At 38.8% G+C, this 19,374-nt stretch overlaps 1 protein-coding gene across 3 annotated transcripts in view; it reads right to left on the bottom strand.

The window, feature by feature from the left end:
• SPIRE1 (spire type actin nucleation factor 1) overlaps nt 1–19,374 on the bottom strand; it is a 205,197-nt gene that overhangs the window by 176,852 nt on the left and 8,971 nt on the right. For 2 of the 3 annotated variants that reach the window (XM_064577986.1, XM_064577987.1), the window contains exon 2: nt 2,103–2,137. The exons of the other annotated variant lie outside the window; for it this stretch is intronic. In XM_064577986.1, coding sequence (XP_064434056.1) covers nt 2,103–2,137 — 35 coding nt within the window. The remainder of the gene's footprint in view (nt 1–2,102; nt 2,138–19,374) is intronic. 3 annotated transcript variants of the gene reach the window in all.

Below are 19,374 nucleotides of genomic sequence, written 5' to 3'. Positions count from 1 at the left end.
TTAACAAAGTAATACGCAGAGATGTTCTCATTTAAAAAAAAAAATCCAAACAATATAGATAAATCACCATCTACAATTCCAGTCTCTAACCACCATTACCCCTAGAAAATACTCCACGCTGTTAACTAAATAATTGGATTGAATTTTTTATTTTCTTGTGATTTTCCCTCATCAAATAGTCATTTTAAAAAATCCTGAAAGGAGGTTCTGTTTAGATTCCAATTCTTTTGGTTACCCAAGGTATGGGTCACAGAATAAGAGCTAATAACTAAGAGATTACAGAGATAAAATGAGTGATGTTCCTATACAAAGTGAATACTAAACAAAGTGCTACAACCATGCTGATTTTATGGTGATACAACATAAGACAGTGTCTTCAGGATTTGTATAACATGTCACATATATTTGCTCTTTAAAATTTTACAACCTGTGAGGTCAATAGGAATTATGATTAACATTTTACAGATAAGAAAGCCAAAGTTCTAGGAGAGCAGGAGAAAAAAATACTGCTCAAAATTACATAGCTAGAAAAACGCACACCAGAAACCACAGACAGAAGTTATATTTTCTGACTCAAATCAAATCCCACTCCTTTATATTACATTGAACAGTACATCAAAAATTCTCACAATATAGAAATATTAAGTTCTACTTTTTAAAAAATTAAGTTCTTGCCTATTTTTAGAGCTAATTTGGAAAAAAAATTATCTCTACTTCCAAAGTTGAAAATACAAAAATGAATTGTATAATTTCTGAATGTAAAAAAGAACAAATGATTTTTGCTTCTTTATTATACAATATAATCCCTTAGGAAGCTTGCATTTTATTTAAAATAACAGTTGAAATTTACTAAAATCTACATCAACATGTAGACGTATTACCATATTAGAAAAATAACTTCTTAAATCCTTTATTTAGGCACTGCCATTAACAAAGACCCAAGACTCCTAATGTAAAGATGAGGCAACAGTTGCTGCAAAGAACACCAGATGTACACACTTCATGGATGCTACCCTCATATTTCAGTGCTACCCTTGAAATTCCTGCAAGGAACACAGGGAATCACGTGGAAATTCCTTAAAGTTCACAATCAGAATTTTGAACTAAGATAACAAACTATTTGATTCATTATTAATCTCACTGAAATATTGTTTCTAAGCCCCTATTTTTTTTTCCTACACCAAGGCAGCTCCAGAGGAGCTCAAAATATTTATGATTTATTTATTATGACACATTAGATTGGATTATGAAAAAAACAACTTAAACTATTTCTTATTAAGGGCTCTGAATCTTAGTATCTCAATTTCACACATAACATGGGAAAGTTTTAAAGCCATGATTAAGGTAATCTTCTTTTTTTTTTTAAAGATTTTATTTATTTGACAGAGCACAAGCAGAGGGAGAGAGAGGGAGAAGCAGGCTCCCTGCTGAGCAAGGAGCCCGATGTGGGACTCGATCCCAGGACCCTGGGATCATGACCCGGGCCGGAGGCAGCCACTTAACCGACTGAGCCACCCAGGTGTCCCGATTAAGGTAATCTTTTTAACACACACTGGCATTTTAAAAATATGGGCAAGAGGGGTGCCTGGCTGGCTCAGTGAGTGGGGCATGCAACTCTTAATCTCAGGGTTGTGAGTTTGAGCCCCACAGTGGGTGTGGAGATTACTTAAAAATAAATCTTTAAAAAATATATTTAGGGGCGCCTGGGTGGCTCAGTCGTTAAGCGTCTGCCTTCAGCTCAGGTCATGATCCCAGGGTCCTGGGATCGAGCCCCACATCGGGCTCCCTGCTCAGAGGGAAGCCTGCTTCCCCCTCTCCCACTCCCCCTGCTTGTGTTGCCTCTCTCGCTGTGTCTCTCTCTGTCAAATAAATAAAATCTTTAAAAAATAAAATAAATAAAATAAAATAAAAAATATATTTATATGGGCAAGATAACGAATTTTTCTTCACATTTTACTCTTTTTAAATGTAAAAGATATATACCTGCTCTCAACACATCCTTGTCAGAAGACCAAAAACCCATGAGATATAGTTCAATATTTAAGTTAATCTAAAGAACTGCAAAGCTACTTTACTAATAAATATTTGAGTATGTCTCTTACCTCTATTTCTGTACAATGTGAATATCCCAATTTACCTGTAATAAAAATACAAAAAGTTACTTCCAAAGGATTTTAGCTTTTTTATCACTGATAAAAATATTTGAGCTACCCTGGCATGGCTTCATTTTATCTATGAAAATCTATGCAAATAGAAGGTGCTAGAATGACCAATATTCTATAAGGTCCTGCCTAGAGATTTGTTTAAATAGGCCCATAAGAAAACACTAAGTAGGAAGATGGGAAGAATATACTCAATTGTAATAAGACCTAAAACACACACATATTTAATATGTATATATACAAGTTAATGAAAGTAAAATAAAAATATTTTTATTGAAGTCTTTCTTTTTAAAATATCTTCAAATATTTTAAAGGTATTTAAAAGGTATCTTTCAAAATACTCGAAAATACCTTCAAAAAATCTTTAAAAGATTCTTGGGCTTTTCTCCAAATATATATTCTAGTTTAAAGGTACAGTGATCATTTCAATGAAAGCATAAATGTCTCAAAGTAATATTTTCTTTAATATATGATGGTTGTTTTTCTTTGATATATGATTAGATAAAACCACATAATTAATTTAGTAATTTTTCCAATAGAGGATCACCTAAAGAATAACTATAATTGAACAATATTTCGGTGTACCAACATCAATTTTCTCTTCATCACTGAAACATAATAGCAAGGAACATGTACAATTATATCTTTCTGTCAATTTGGATGAATAAAACATACTTTTTAAATAAAAAAACAGCATTTTAAAGATCACTTATTAAGCAGTTTTAACAAAAAGAATAGGCTACATATTTATATTGGGTACTGATCAATTTAATTTCCCCAGTCCACACTTGAATATCATTGTTCTCAGTTCAAACATACATTAACCTCTACCTCCTTCCCTCCAACAATACTCTCCTTCCTCCTAACTGCTTCCTCTCTCCAGCCTCTGACTCCCACACCTACCCCTAGCCCACAGTGGTTGTTCCAGCAGTCTGTTTTCTTTAATGCTTAACGAGAATTTATACACCTTAGAGTTTATGATGATACCACACACACAAAAAAAGCCCACAATGTTTTTTATGTGCCTCCCGACTCTTAAAATGAAAAAATTGAAATCCACAATTTCTGATGACCTAATGGTCCTAATGTGAAATACTGGCTGAAACTGAGACCAGAAAACAAGGGACCATGGGTTCTGTGGATTAAAAATTATATATGAGCAATAAATAAAGATTACATGAACAGAGAAATAAAATGGGTTTAATATATAAAGGTTTTACATACTATGGTTTGATAAATACATAACTGTTATTTATATATTTATGTATTGTTAAATGAAACTATATATTTTATATATATTAAAGTCATTAAAGTTATATAGCATATATTTTTATTTATATATATATGGCTGCTCAGAACATTAGTGCTTTTGGTAGATTAATTATCCTATGACTCCTATAGAGAAGGTGATTAGCTTAACCTAGGAAAGTACTGTAAACAGCAGCAGTTCAAAGAGGGGCACAGACTACCTCTCAACAAATCTGGGGAAGGGAAGGGAAGGGAAGGGAAAAGAAGGGAAGGGAAGGGAAGAAGAGAAAGGGGAGGCAGGGAGGGAGGGAGGGGAAAATACAGTGTTAAGACAACAATAACAGAGAGTAATCTCTTTGAGAGTACACAGATGTACATCTTCAGTATAATTATTCTTTGTTTAATATTTTATTTATTTATTTGACAGAGAGATACACAGCAAGAGAGGGAACACAAGCAGGGGGAGTGGGAGAGGGAGAAGCAGGCTTCCCACCAAGCAGGGAGCCCGATGTGGGGCTCGACCCCAGGAACCTGGGATCATGACCTGAGCTGAAGGCAGACGCTTAACTACTAAGCCACTCAGGCACTCCATTCAGGATAATAATTCTTAAGGTAAATAGAATTGCAAAGAAAGTGGTAGGTTTGTTATTGGTAGTAAAGTTGGTAAAAAATTTTGTAACAGTTTTATATGTATTGTAGCACTGAGCAAACAAATATGCTGATGTTGCTGGGAATCATGAACTGAAGGAGAAAGACCATACAAACCTAACATGTGGGAAGGAGAGGAAGAGCCCTGTGGTAGTGAACTGGAATTAGGGGTATTATCTAATTTCAAAAAAAAAAATACTTCCTAGCTCTTCTTCCAAAAGAGGGAGAAGTAACAGCACCTCATTTTGCAAGAGCACACCTTGACCATTTCCCCTCAAAGGAACCAGTACTCAGGGGATTGGCTGACTCCATGGACGGGACAAGTGGAGGTGAGGCCATTTCAGACAGTGCGCTGTGTAAGGCCTAGCCCTGAACAACCAAGGTTATGAAATGGGTCTACCAAGATGTGAAATTACAAGATAAGCTGGAACATCTTTCTGTACCAGAAAGTAATGAAGTACTCGAAGAATAACAGAGTGATGTCAAAATGGCACAAATCCTATGAAATAAAGTTTTTTCCCTGACCTCTATTATAAAACTGAAAATGTTTTCCTATAAAGAGCACCAAAAATTTCTGTGTGAGTGCACCATCGCTTCTGGTTATTCAATTTGATCTGGTGACTAAACCACGCAACTATGGAAATGTGGTTAAGTATGAAGTGCCTGACCACCTACACTACTCTGCCATCCAAATCCCTGCCCAGACTCTGATGCAGGAATTAGAAAATCCCAATTACAAGACAGCAGAGCTTAAAGGAACCTTGGAAATGATCTTGCCCAATTCATTTGTTTTATAGATGAGTAATCTGAGCCTGACGAATCAAATGACTTGCACAAAATGACAGAGCTAAGAATAGACTCCAAGGCTCCTGACCCTGTCATGAGCACTGGTGTGGTTTTGCTCTCCTGTCCGCCATTCCCGTGTGCAGGGACCAGTGGGGTTGGGGAAAGGGGCTGCGGAGGTGCTATCACAGCTATCTACCCATTATGATACTGTTTCTGGAGAAATGGGGGAAATGCATTCCTTGATTTAGCAGTTGGAAACTACCAATATAGCAACCAAGAAATTTTCATTTGACAACTTTTGAGTCCTTCTTTAAAGGTTACCACCTTTCTGGAGCCAAACCTAAGGAATCCCTCTAAAACCTAGAATCCTAGGACTTCACTTTCTACAAGTCGAGTAAACTAAGCCAATGGTAGGTCTAACCAAGGTTTCAGATTATTAAATGCAGTGCATTAGTTCTTTCAATAAGACCAACAACTTTACTGATTTATTGTTAATTAAAAGGTTAGATTAACTATCTGACAATGCAAAATAAAAGGAGATATTTGGAATGATATTTAAACATTAAGTTTCAAAATACTCCAATATTATTAACATACTTATACACTAGGAAGAAGGATGATTTGCACAGTAAGCCAAAACTTCAGCTCGGTGTTTCCCAAAAAGAATGGGCATTTTAATAACGCTGGAAGAATCAAGGCTGCGTTTTTTAGGCCCTTCTTTTTAACTCATTCTGAAATATCCGATCTGCTCTTAAGATTTACTAGACAAGTTCCCTCATGTCCTAGGAAATACAAAAACCAGTCTTCCTATAAACTGATATAAAATGGCTTTAAGGGATGCCTGGGTGCCTCAGTCGGTTAAGTGTCTGGCTTCGGCTCAGGTCATGATCCCAGGGTCCTGGGATTGGGTCTGCATCAGGCTCCTTGCTCAGCAGGGAGCCTGCTTCTCTCTCTCCCTCTGCCTGCCACTCCCTCTGCTTGTGCTCTCTCTTCCTCTGACAAATAAATAAAATCTTAAAAAATGAAAAAATAAAATAAAATGGCTTTAAAAAATGAACTATTCCTGGGCGCCTGGGTGGCTCAGTCGTTAAGCGTCTGCCTTCGGCTCAGGTCATGATCCCAGGGTCCTGGGATCGAGCCCCGCATCGGGCTCCCTGCTCCACAGGAAGCCTGCTTCTCCTTCTCCCACTTCCCCTGCTTGTGTTCCCTCTCTCGCGCTCTCTCTCTCTGTCAAATAAATAAATAAAATCTTTTAAATAAATAAATAAATAAATAATGAACTATTCCTAATGTAAAATATCATAAAGAACACCTCAACTAAGATAACGAAGACATTTTAAATCCTAAATGCTGATAATCAGACACTTTCATTCAAAAGTCTGCTCATTGTTACCAGAGAGACCATTTCAGTGAACACGTCTTGGTAGACCCACTCATAACCTTGGCTGTTCAGGGTTAGGCCTCACACCGCACACTCTCTGAAATGGCCTCAGCCCAGTGGAATCACAAAATCTGACGGACCACACAACTATGGTGGAAATTAAGGCACAGTTTCAGAAAAAATTTAAGGTGCTCATGTAGATGTATAATACTTTTAAATTAAGGTGGTAGAAACCTCAGCATACGGCTGAACTGTCTGTCACACAGTCACATTATCAATATGATTCATATTAGCTAAATAAGCAGAAGGCAAACATGCCTGCCAGAAAGACACAGAACCCCTATAATCTTTACAATAAATAAACAGCTCTCAGATTTATTCTCCAAATTTCTCCCATGTGAGCAAACTGCGGGCAATGATTGGGTCCATCTGATCCTTTGAAAGTATGTTATTTTTTCATGAGCTGAGCATTCAGTAGATACACCCTGTCCTCCTGGCAGCTTGCCTCTGCCCCTCTCATTCATTCAATAAATATTTGCTGAACACCTACTAAATACTAAAATACTGATGATACAGCAGCAAACAAGCTACACATAGTCCTTGCTCCCTAGGGCTTATATCTTAGTGAACACAGACCCAAAGAAGCAATCAAACAAAATTAATTACAACTGGTAATAAATGCTATTAAGGACAGAAAAGGGAGAGAGAAAATAACAGAAATGATCCAATTTAGAATAGTAAGGCATGACTCCTTGAGAAGATGACATTTAAATAGAGACTGTGAAGTTGGGTAGCAGCTAACTGCAGGGCTGAGGGAAGAACCTGTCCCAGAACCAGGAGGCAGCCTGTGGTAAGGCTCTGGAAGTGTTTGGTAGGTGGGTAGCATAAAATGCATTTGGAAAGACAGGCAGGGGCAGATCACACAGGCCTTTCAGGACAGTGTAAGAAGTTTAGTTAGAGGTTTGATGTTAAGTACAATGGGAAGCTACTGGACGTTAACATTAAGCAAGGACATGAGCTGATTCGAGGTGGGTTTCCAGGTTGGTCCTTCTCTGTGGAGAGGGTCAAGGTGAAAACATGGAGGGTGGACAGCCTCACTGTCCTGGATAGCAACAGGGGGGTGGGGGCGGGGCAGCAAACATGGAGGACAGCCAGCCCAGGTGGTGGCAGTGACCAGGAAGAAAAGTAGAAAATTAAGATATAATTCAGAAACAGAATTAACAGGTAATGGATTGGACTGGGGGTAGAGCAGGGTGAGAAGGAAAGAATGATACCCTGAACAAGTGCCATGTTTTCAGGAACATTATTCTCAAAGACTTAATCAAAACCGATTAACATCAAGCATACGTTTAAGAACTCTAATACTCTGCGGGCACCCAGCTGGCTCAGTTGGAAGAGCGTGTGACTCTTGATCTCAGGGTCATGAGTTTGAGCCCCGTGTTCAGGATAGAGATTACTTAAATAAATAAAGATAAATTTAAAAAAAAGAGCTCTAATAGTCTTTAAGAGACAAGTATATATTAGGTACACTTTCTGGACAGCTTTTATATGAATACTAGAGAAAAAGAGTAGTTTTAAACAGGCCAAAATTTAGCAATAAAATAATCCGTGCAGCCTAATCACACCTGGGTTTCTTAAACATTGTGGCCACTGAGGGCTCAGAATCCACGACCAGATGTTTCAGTGTGAAAAGTTAGGACACTGAAACTGCACAGTCTTTAGCTTACACCCATCTCCCCCAACAAAATCATTTTTGCCAAGTTATATTTTTAACGAAAGAAAATGTTATACATTTGACACAAGAAACAGCCATATAAGGGACACTTCTACTTTGGTTGTTAAATGATCAAATCATTATCCTCTATGCCACAGCATTTCACTAGTAAAGCTGCTCAAAGATTAACAGAAATTTAGGATTTAGACATGGGAGAAAATTGGTATACTTGCTAACCAAACAAAGACTGTGTGTTCATCAAGTTCCTCTTCCTGGCCTGCCTGTCAGGAAGAATGGAATACAATTTAATGTTCCACTGCCACAATGGCCCTGTGCTAATGTATTTTCTTCTTCACAACAGTTGATGTTTAAGCAAGAATTTAAGTAAGCCTTTCCCGTAGTTGCCCTGGGAAGGCAGTGAAGCAGAAGAGAAAGAGCAAGCCTTTAGACTTGTGCAGTCCTGGATTCGAATCTCACTTCCATACTTAACTATGTGATGTAAAATCCTTCCCAGAGTTTCCCACTTTCTCATCTACAAGAAAAGGGAATAATATCTACCTCATGAGGCTTATGTGAAAATTAGATGAAAAACAAAATGTTTTGAAGGGCTCTGCATGATGCCTCCTGCAGGGAGGGGCTCAGCAAATGGTAGCTAAGCTTACCACTATTAACCCTGTGGAAAGACGAGAAATACAGATAAACTAAAATAGAGTCCTAAGGAAAACTGGCATAGCAAAACATGTTTACTAGGATTACAACCATATAAAAGAGATACCAATTTTGAAATGAAAAAGTAGCTAAATCATATGAAAAATCATAAAATTCCACTCATTTTTACACTTCATTAAGATCTTTAAAAGCCACTACCTTTTACTTTATACTTCTCTGCAGACGTTCCGCACACATACCTTCCCCCCAACTCCTTATCTGATGGTGCCCAGGATGATGACACTCATCGGTCAAACAGCTGGAGCTCAGCAATGGCTCAGGCTGGGGTGGTGAAGTGAAGTTTCACCAGTTATTACTCAAAACTGAAAATAAAAAAGCTTGAAATGGCAATCTCTATAATCAACTCATAAACAAAAAGACTATAAAGTCTGCAGAACCTGTGAATACTTTACATGGCAAAGTGATTTTGTAGCTGTGATTAAGTTAAGGCTCTAGAGATGGGGAGATTATGCTAGATTATCCAGGCGGAACCAATGTAACCACAAGGAGCTTTATGAGAGACAGGAGAGTCCAAGGAGCTGTTATGATGGATGCAAAGACTGGAGCCATGTGAATGCAAGAAGGGGGACACAAGGCAAGGAATGTGGACAGTCTCTAGAAGCTGGAAGAGGAAAGGACCAGATTCTCCCCTGCAGCATCCAGAAGGAATACAGCCCTGCAAATAGCTTGATTTTAGCCCACAAGACCCATTTTCAGACTTCTAACCACCACAACTTTAAGGTAATAATTTTGTGTTGTTTTAACGACGACATTAATGGTGATCTGTTACAGGGTATGAATACACAGACCATGAAAAGGTCAAAGCAATATGACATGCTCTCATCATCCCAAACACGACCCCCAGGCTACCCTGTGTACGGTCTAATCCCATACAGAATGTCCCAGAGTAAGAACTCCCCCCACGCCCCCGGCACAAGGCAATAAAACACAGTGGTTAAGAACAAGGGTTCCAGGACAGACTCCTGGGGCTTGAATCCCAGGTAGGTTACTGGCTAAATTTAAGGACTCTACACATCAGTCTTCCATATGTAAGGCAGAGGCTAAGAAGAGTACCTGTCTTGGGGCACCTGGATAGCTCAGTTGGGTTAAGCGTCTGCCTTTGGCTCAGGTCATGATACCAGGGTCCTGGGATTGAGCCCGAAGTTGTTGGGCTCCCTGATCAGTGGGGAGCCTGCTCTGCCTTCTCCTTCTGCCCCTCCCCACCATGCTCTCTCTCAAATAATCTTTATGGGGTGCCTGGGTTGCTCAGTCGGTGAAGCGTCTGCCTTCGGCTCAGGTCATGATCCCAGGGTCCTGGGATGGAGCCCCGCGTGGGGCTCTCTGCTCAGTGGGGAGCCTGCTTCTTCCTCTGCCTGCCGCTCCCCCCTGCTTGTGCTCTCTCTCTCTCTGTCAAATAAATAAAATCTTTAAAAATAAATAAATAAATGTGTGTGTGTATATATATATATATATACACACACATAATGTTTAAAAAAGAATACCTATCTCATAGAATTGTTGTGAGGATCAAAAGAAATAATCCAAGAAAACTGCTCAACTCACTGCCTGTCACTGAGTATAAGCACTTAATATTAGCTCTATTACCATTTAAGTCTTTGAGCCTTCTCTCCAAGGAGAAAATAAGCCAAAAGACCCTTATCTCCCAAACCCAAAAAGCTGTAAGTCAACAGATCACTTGGCCCCTTAGATACCTATATAATTTAACAAGCCCTCACCCACGCCCTGGCCTGTAGGTGCAAAGCCCGCCACCCAATCTCTGTAAGTTCTAGGGGTCTCCTGTGTCTGCACGCAGTGTCAACCTGAAGAGAATGCAGCTGACCCTTCCTACATTTGTTAAACTTTCCTGAAGCTATGAGACTCACAGGGAGGCATTCCAGTCCTCACCCTTCCCTGTTCTCCCCTCATCCCCTCACCATCTCCCTCCTGCCTGTCTCCTCAGGGTAGCTTAGTGGTCGCCTTTTACTGCCAGCACACACCCATGAGGGTCTTATCTTACCTCCCAAGTGCTCCCTCCAAAACTGACAGCACTCAAAGAATAATTCTGGTTATTATAATTTTTCATCTCCCTACCTTGAACATCTCTTGCTGAAAACTTCATTTCTATTTTTACAAGACACCAACCTTAAGGGAAATGCTATGAGCAGTGGAACTATTCCAAACACCTCTGCCAGAAATGTATTAAGGACAAAAGGCATCCATCCAAACTACCCTGACCATTTCTAGAAATAACATCCCATTCAAACCAAACCCCACAATGCTCTTTTAAACTCTAAGAAAATTGTTAATGAAATATCTCATTAATACTTATAGTTAATCAATACTTGTTCTATATAGATCAAACATATTGTAACCCTGGTATAAAACTTTCATTTTTACAGCTGAGGAGGCTCAAGCTCTAGAGAATAAATGACTCATTGAAGGTCAAAGAACTGTGACCAGTTACCCAGGCTCCTGACCCACCCAACTGTCCTACATTCTCTCCTAGCTCAGTAAGGGAAAGACTAGGAAGCAATGGATGCCCAAAAGTGAAGCACAGGGTCAGCACTAGTGGGGAAAGTTTGGGAATTTTAAAAACAAACTTTCTTTTTTAAAAATTTTATTTGTTTATTTGAGAGTGAGTGAGAGAGGGAGCATGAGCTGGGGCGGGGGGACAGAGGGAAAGGGAGAAGAGCCCAAGGCGGGACTCGATCCAGGACCCTGGGATTGTGACATGAGTCGAAGGCAGATGCTTAGCCAGCTGAGCCACCTAGGTGTCCCTAAAAACAAACTTTCTAAGTACCACTTCGGTTTACTTGTCCACTGCTCATGACTAATAAATGTGGGTAAAGAAAAAAAATATGCTGTCTATGTGAGCTTAATGCCATCTTAATAGAACAAAGAATCCGTGACTAATCAATATGAACAATACATTTAATCACATTTTGTAGGATCTGGACCATAATCTTATTATTTTAAAGAACTGTAGAGGTATAAAGACATCACATTTTTTTTGAAGAGCTGGTGAAAAGTGGATTAAATTTTTTGGGGGGTGGGGGAGTGCAGAGGGAGAGGGAGAGAATCCCAAGCAGGCTCCAAGCCCAGCAGCTCAGAGCCTGATGCAGGGGATCGATCTCACAAACTTGAGATCATGACCTGAGCCAAAATCAAGACTCGGACTCTTAACCAACTGAGCCACCCAGGCGTCCCCAAAAACATGGCTTCTTATTGCCAGTCACTTTCCTCGGGACTAGAGTCTAGCCCTTGGACCTCCTATCAGTGGCTAAAACCAACTACCAGACTTCCCCAGCAGAGACCACTTACTGGCTCTTATCTGCAGCTACTGTCTGCCCTTTCTGGCTCTGCTTGCTCATCAGATGATGAATGGATTTCTTGGGGCCTGGCTGTTGTACCAAACACCCCTGATTTCCAGCCCTCCATGATGGTAGGCCTCACCACCGTCATGGCCACCCCCAATCTTGGAGAAGTTTGGCCCAGACCCCAAACCCTTCCAACCTATTCCATGGTACTAGAGTGGCCAATTTGTAACTGATCTTGTTGTGAAATGAAAGTTTTAAAAATATGTTTTCTTGGGGTGCCCAGCTGGCTCCGTCAGAGAAGCATGTGACTCTTGATCTTGGGGTTGTGAGTTTGAGCCCCACATGGGGTTCATATAAAACATATAAAAAATATGTTTTCTTAATTATTAGTATTATTTTTTTCTTCCTATTCAGCAACCTCAATTAACCAAACTTTACATCATCTCACAGAACAAATATCATTAAATATCAAGTATTTTCCACTAAAAAATAACTTCAGCATAACTGTTGTCAATAAAACTCAAGTATTACTTTTGCCTATTTTATGTAATATGGCAACACTCAAAACTTGTATAGCAAAAAGGTTTCATCTTTTGTGCCAATTCAAACTAAATGATAGTGACAGTCTAGAATGCTATCCTCAAAAGAGCTGTGAGGGCAAGTATGGGGTGGGAGACGCCCATGGCCATTTAGCAATGTTTGCCATGGGAACAGAAGGGAGTGACAATGCAGAAGCCACATTCCTGACACTCCTGTGTTAGAGGACGGGATGATGGAAGTTGTGGTTCTTTCTGTAAACAGTGTGGACTTGCATTAAAATTTTCCCCTAGTGATATTAATTCAAACACTAATTGCTTAAATTTCATGAGACCTCAAAAATACACTGAGATCACACAGCACTCTACCACTTTATTCAAGAATAAGGAGAACTTGGAGGGGAACTTCCCCAATCCAAATCCTAAAAAGAGGTCTAGTAGCAAGTGCCAATTCTAAACAGTTTTGTATTTCCCAGCAAATGAATTCTGGTTTTCATGTATTTCATAAGCGCCACTGTGTTATTCTCCTTAGAATCTCCTCTCCCACTCTGGCATCTGATCATGAAGGAGACTATCCTAGCCAACAGAACCCTTCCAGCAAGGTATCTCAGGTACTTCTATCTCTGAACACAAGTGCCTTTAGTTATAGCATCATAACTGCCACCCATATTCACTTACCCCAGTATGTTACAATAACAAGCGTCAGAGCTGAGAATTAAAACCACACCTTCTACTGCCTACTCTTATATATCTGTTACCATGTGACATTCAACAGGTGATCTGCAACCTTCTGGAAGAGCAAAGGAACTTGGTAGGAATAAATATGACTCCACTGGAAAAATATTTTTTCCAGGCCAATTTAATTTCTAACAAGTATAAGTCATCATCTTCCCACCCTATGCTGCCTCTCCTGCCTTCCCAGCAGCCAGGCACCCAGATGGGAAGTCTGAGAGCCTTCCAAGAGTCCTTCCTCTTTCTCACCCCCATACCAAAACCTAAAGGGCCATGTCCTGTACTATTTCCTAGATCATTCTCAATCTGACTCTTTCTCCCCATTTCTACTGCCCTCGTTCAGACCTCCAACATCTCCTATCTGAGGAGCCATAATACTCCCAACTGGTTAGGCAACTTAAAGGCTACTAAGATCTAATGATAGTATGAAATGCCTACTGGTATCTCTCCCCTTGTTTTTACCCAATTCAATCCACCTTCTCCAAAACTCCCATAGTCATCTTTCCCAAAAGAGAAATCTGCTTGTAAGCATTTTCCTGCTTAAAAGCCTTATATGGCTCTCCGTTGCCTATACAGGCTATAAATACAAACTCAACAGAACGGCACAAAAATGTCCTTCATAACCTGGTCCCAGTCAACATACGTTTCTAGCCTGTCTCATTCTCCACCACGCCCCCACACATCCTATGCTCCAGGCACAGTGGACGCCCACTGCAAAGAAGACAAACAGGTTCAACCTCACGTGCCAACTCCACAAATCACTGGTAGTGGCTGCCTGAAGCACAGCTGAGAACTCTGAAGCTGCTTATAAATTTAGCAGCAAAAATGCAATGACTGATCAAACAGTGTCTGCTTTTGGTATGGGGAAGTGGGCGTCAGCACAAATGCATTCTACGATCCACGTACTACTGTTCTTGGAATAGTTTTCCACATTTCTGCTTCTGCCTAAGTGTCCTCCTTTATCCCACTGCTCATCCTTCAAAGCCTCTCCAGAAAATCGGTCTCTTTTGTGAAACCTGCCCTATATCATACCAGCAGTCAGTCGCCCTCACCCTTGGCTCACACAGTTTTCTGTACATGTCTCTATTACTTTAGAATTACTGCAACTATACTGTGTTAGCTTATGCACCAGGGATCTTCTTGAAGGTGTGGGTGCACTTTTTCTTTGTGTCTTCAAATCTAGTACAGTGCACTTTGAAGGCACTCATGTGCTGGTGGAATGAATAAATGAAATGGTGTAATGGGAGATTCCTCTAATACGGTATGATCACTAAAATCCAGGAAGAAGCGGCCAAACCCAGAACCGACAACCCGTGGTGACTGTTAGTGCGGCATTCTACCACTACTCATCAGCTATGTCTATATACATCTTTATCTCTCAAGAATACAAGGTATTAAAGAGTATACTAGATATAAATTTGGCCTTCAGTTAGACTAGGCCATGAAGAAAATGGGAAGTATGAGGGAAAAAGACAACAGACCCCAAATTTTTAAAACTGCATTAGCATAAGTAGCACAAAAAGATCTGAGAGTTAGTTTTCAGAAGTTAAATATGGACCCGCAAATCCCACTATTATTAGGGATATAGACTTCCCATATACACGACACTAGTCAAATCCTTATTAAATTTATACCAATGTCCCGGATTGGTTTTAATGTTTTAAAGTTTGTGAGGTGCATAAGGGAAATGCAAATCAAAACTACAATGAGGTAGTCCCACCTCACACCTGTCAGAGTAGCTAAAATCAAGAACACAAGAAACAACAGGTGTTGGCGAGGATGTGGAGAAAAAGAAACAATTGTGCACTGTTGGTGAGAATGCAAACTGGTACAGCCACTGTGGAAAACAGTGTGGAGGTTCCTCAAAAAGTTAAAAATGGAACTACCCTATCACCCATAAATCACACTACTGATATTTACCCAAAAAATACAAAAAATTAATTCAAAGGGATACACACCACTATGTTTACAGCAGCATTATTTACAATAGCCAAGATATGGAAGCAGTTCTGTGTCCATCAACTGATGAATGGATAAAAAAAAAGTGGTGTGTGTGTGTGTATTTATATATATATATAAATATATACAATATATAAAAAAATATATTATATATATTATGGAATATCACTGAGCCATGAAAAAGAATGAAATCTTGCCATTTGGAATGACATGGATGGAGCTAGAGAGTATAATGCTATGCAAAATAACTCAGTCAGAGAAAGACAAATATCATATGATTTCACTCATATGTGGAATTTAAGAAACAAAACAAATGAGCAAAGGGGAAAAAAAGAGAGAGACACAAATCAAAAAACAAACTTAATTATAGAGAACAAATGGATGGTTACCAGAGGGGAGATGGGTGGGGGAATAAGTTAAATAGGTGATGGGGATTGAGGAGTGCACTTGTCCTGATGAGTGCCAGGTAATATATGGAAATGCTGAATCACTGTTTGTACACCTGAAACTAATATAACACTGTTTGTCAACTAGAATTAAACAAAAACTTTTTAAAAATTCAAATTAAAAAAGAAAATAAAGTTTGTGAGGTGCAATCATTATGGAAAACTTTTGGCAGTACCTACTAATACTGAAAATACCCATACACTATGAACTAGCAATTCCACTTTCTGGTATATACTCAACACAAATGCTATATTTGTTCACCAAAAACATGCTTACTAATGTTCACAACAGCATTATCCATAATTCCCAATACCTGAATACCCAAATGTAAGATCCAAAAAATCAAACATCCATGGATAAATTATGGTATATTCATACAAGGGAATATGATACTAAAACGTGAATGAACAAACTACAACTATAGGTGGCGCCTGGGTGGCTCAGTCGTTAAGCGTCTGCCTTCGGCTCAGGTCATGATCCCAGAGTCCTGGGATCGAGCCCCGCATCGGGCTCCCTGCTCTGCAGGAAGCCTGCTTCTCCTTCTCCCACTCCCCCTGCTTGTGTTCCCTCTCTCGCTGTGTATCTCTCTCTGTCAAATAAATAAAATCTTTAAAAAAAAAAAAAAAAAAACTACAACTATATGCAACAATATGGATCAATCTCACAAAGTTCAGAGAAAAAAAGTTAAGACATTAGGTAGTATAATACTACTTGATTCTATATACCTAAGTTCAAATATAGGCAAAACTTATGATGTTAGAAGTCATGATAGGGGTGCCTGGGTGGCTCAGTCGTTAAGCATCTGCCTTCAGCTCAGGTCATGATCCCAGGGTCCTGGGATCGAGCTCCACATCGGGCTCCCCACTCCACGGGAAGCCTGCTTCTCCCTCTCCTACTCCCCCTGCTTGTGCTCCCTGTCTCGCTGTGTCTCTCTGTCAAATAAATAAATAAAATCTTAAAAAAAAAAAGTCATGATAGTGGTGACTTGGTGGTGACTTAGTGGTGGTTGGTGACTGAAAGTGTTCACAAACAGGCCTGCTGGGATGCTAATAACATTCTGTTCCTTGATCTGTATTCTGGTTACATGAGTGTATTCACATTGGGAAAATTCATCATTTATGCACTTTTCTATGAGTTACATCTTAATTAAAATTTGCTGTTAAAAGGAAAACAAAATCGGGGCGCCTGGGTGGCTCAGTTGATTAGGTGTCTAACTCTTGATTTCACCTCAGGTCATGATCTCAGGGTCAGGAGATGGAGCCCCACATCGGGCTCTGTGCTGGGCGTGGAGCCTGCTTAAGATTCTCTCTCCCTCTCCCTCTGTCCCTCGTCCCCACCTCTCTCACCCTCTACAAATTAATTAATTAATTAGGTGCATGCCCATTTAAGGTTATAATATCTTCATGGTGGTTTTATCCTTTTATCAATGTGGCTATAGTTGACATGTATAGGGTTACACCAGCTTTCCTTTTTTTTTTGACTGAATGAATTTAGCCATTTTTTTTACTGAATTCTGGGTGAATTTAACAGTGGCAGACCTGCACTAAAGTAAATGCTAAAGGAGTTCTTCAGGCAGGAGGAAAATGGATCCCAAAAGAAAGTAATGCAGAAAGAAACACAGAGCATGGAAAGGGCAAATATGTGGAAAATCTAAATGAATATTAAATCGTACAAAAACATTGTCTTATATTTAAAATCTATGATAAACTAAAATACACATCAACAATCATACAACAACAGAAGGAGATACAAGAAGTTAGAATGTTCTATGATCTTTGCATTGTCTGGAGAGTAATACAGTAAGTAATTTATGTAGACTTTAATAAAAATTCAACAATGCATGTTGTAAAGTAACTACTAAAAGAATAGTAAAGGAATGTACAGTAAGCCAGCTAATGAAGGAGAAAATTTTAGCAATTAAAAAAATTCTTAACCAAAAAGAAGGTAAGGGAGAGAAAATGAATACAGACCTGGTGGGACAAATAGAAAGCAGATAGTAAGATGGTATATTTTCAAACCCAAGTAATTATATTAAATGTAAACAGAATAAGGAATCCAATTTAAAATTAATGATCATTATATTACATAAACAACAAATCCAAACTATATCCTGCTTGTAAAAGACGCACCTTAAATGTAAGAATGCTAAAAACTTGAAAGTAAAATTATGGGAAGGAATATACCATGCAAAGATTAATCAAACAAATCTGGTGTTTTAAAAAAAAAAAAAAAAGGAAAGCTGGTGTAACCATATACATGTCAACTATAGCCACATTGATAAAAGGGTAAAACCACCATGAAGATATTATAACCTTAAATGGGTATGCACCTAACAATATAGCCTCCATATATAAGTAAAAATTGACAGAATAATGCATGAATCAAAGAAGAAATAACAAAGAAAATCAGAAAGATATTTGAATCCAATGATAATAAAAATGTGATGTATCAAAACTTCTATTCATCAAAACATACCATTAACATGAAAAGGAAAGCTACAGAGTTGGGAGAAGATATCTATAACATATATAACTGGCAAATGGCTTGTATGAGAATATATAAAAATCGTAACATATAATAATAAGAAAAGACAAAAAATATAAATTGATTAGAGGTTACCAGGGCCTAGGGGAAATTGAGAATGGGCAGGTACTGCTTAATGGGTACAGAGTTTCTGTTTGTGTGATGAAAAATTTTGGAAATAGTGGTGATGGTCGTACAACATTGTGAATGTAATTAATGCCTTTAATTAAATGGTTAAAATGGTAACATTTATGTTTTATAAGAAAAAAATACTACTGAGGGTTGCTGGAGGGGAGGGGGTGGGGGGAGGGGGTGGCTGGGTGATGGGCATTGGGGAGGGTATGTGTTGTGGTGAGCGCTGTGTGTTAAGACTGATGAATTACAGACCTGTACCCCTGAAACAAATAATACATTATATGTTATTAAAAAAAGAAAGAAAGAAAAAAAATACTAGACAAATAGTCAAAAGACCTGAACAGGAATTTCACAAAAGAGATATCATCATGGCCAATAAAACTATGAAAAGGCATTCAACATGATTAGCCATCAGATAAATGCAACTCAAAGCCATTATGAAACATGTACCATAACATACCTGCCAAAATAGGTAAACTTTTCTTTTTTTTAATTACATTCCCAAATAGTACAGTGGATGTGGTACAACAGACACATTGCTAATAAGAAAGGTAACCTGAAAAACCACTTTGGAAAACTACTTGGCAATATCTACTGAAACTTAAGAGACACATGGGCAACAACCCAGCAATTTTACTAGATATATACCTACCAGAAGTGCATACATATATTCAAGAGAGTTTATAGTGGTATTATTTAAAATAATAGCTAAAACTCCAAACAATTCATATGACCATCCACAGCAGGCTGGGTAAACGAATTTTGGTATTTTCATACAATTGAATACCATATAGCAATGAAAACCAATTAATGCTAGATGCAATAACAAGTAGTTTATCTCACAAACATAATTTTGAACAAAAGAAGGCAGACACAACAAACACATATTATAAGATTCTATACATACAAAGTTTACAAACAAGCAAGCCCAATCCGTGGTGATAAAAACTATGCCAATGATTATATATGTGGAAGACTTGTAGGCTACTTGTAATGCTCCTTTGTCCTCAATCAGGTTGGTGTTTACAGGGTTGTATCATTAATGATTTGTGCACTTTCCTGTATGTATGCTGAACTT

This window comes from Mirounga angustirostris, unplaced genomic scaffold (genome assembly GCF_029215605.1).
Source record: "Mirounga angustirostris isolate CCGP_5_RB_7025 unplaced genomic scaffold, mMirAng1.0.hap1 SCAF_14, whole genome shotgun sequence".
Taxonomy (NCBI): domain Eukaryota; kingdom Metazoa; phylum Chordata; class Mammalia; order Carnivora; family Phocidae; genus Mirounga; species Mirounga angustirostris.
This window is presented reverse-complemented; position numbering and strand designations above follow the sequence as displayed.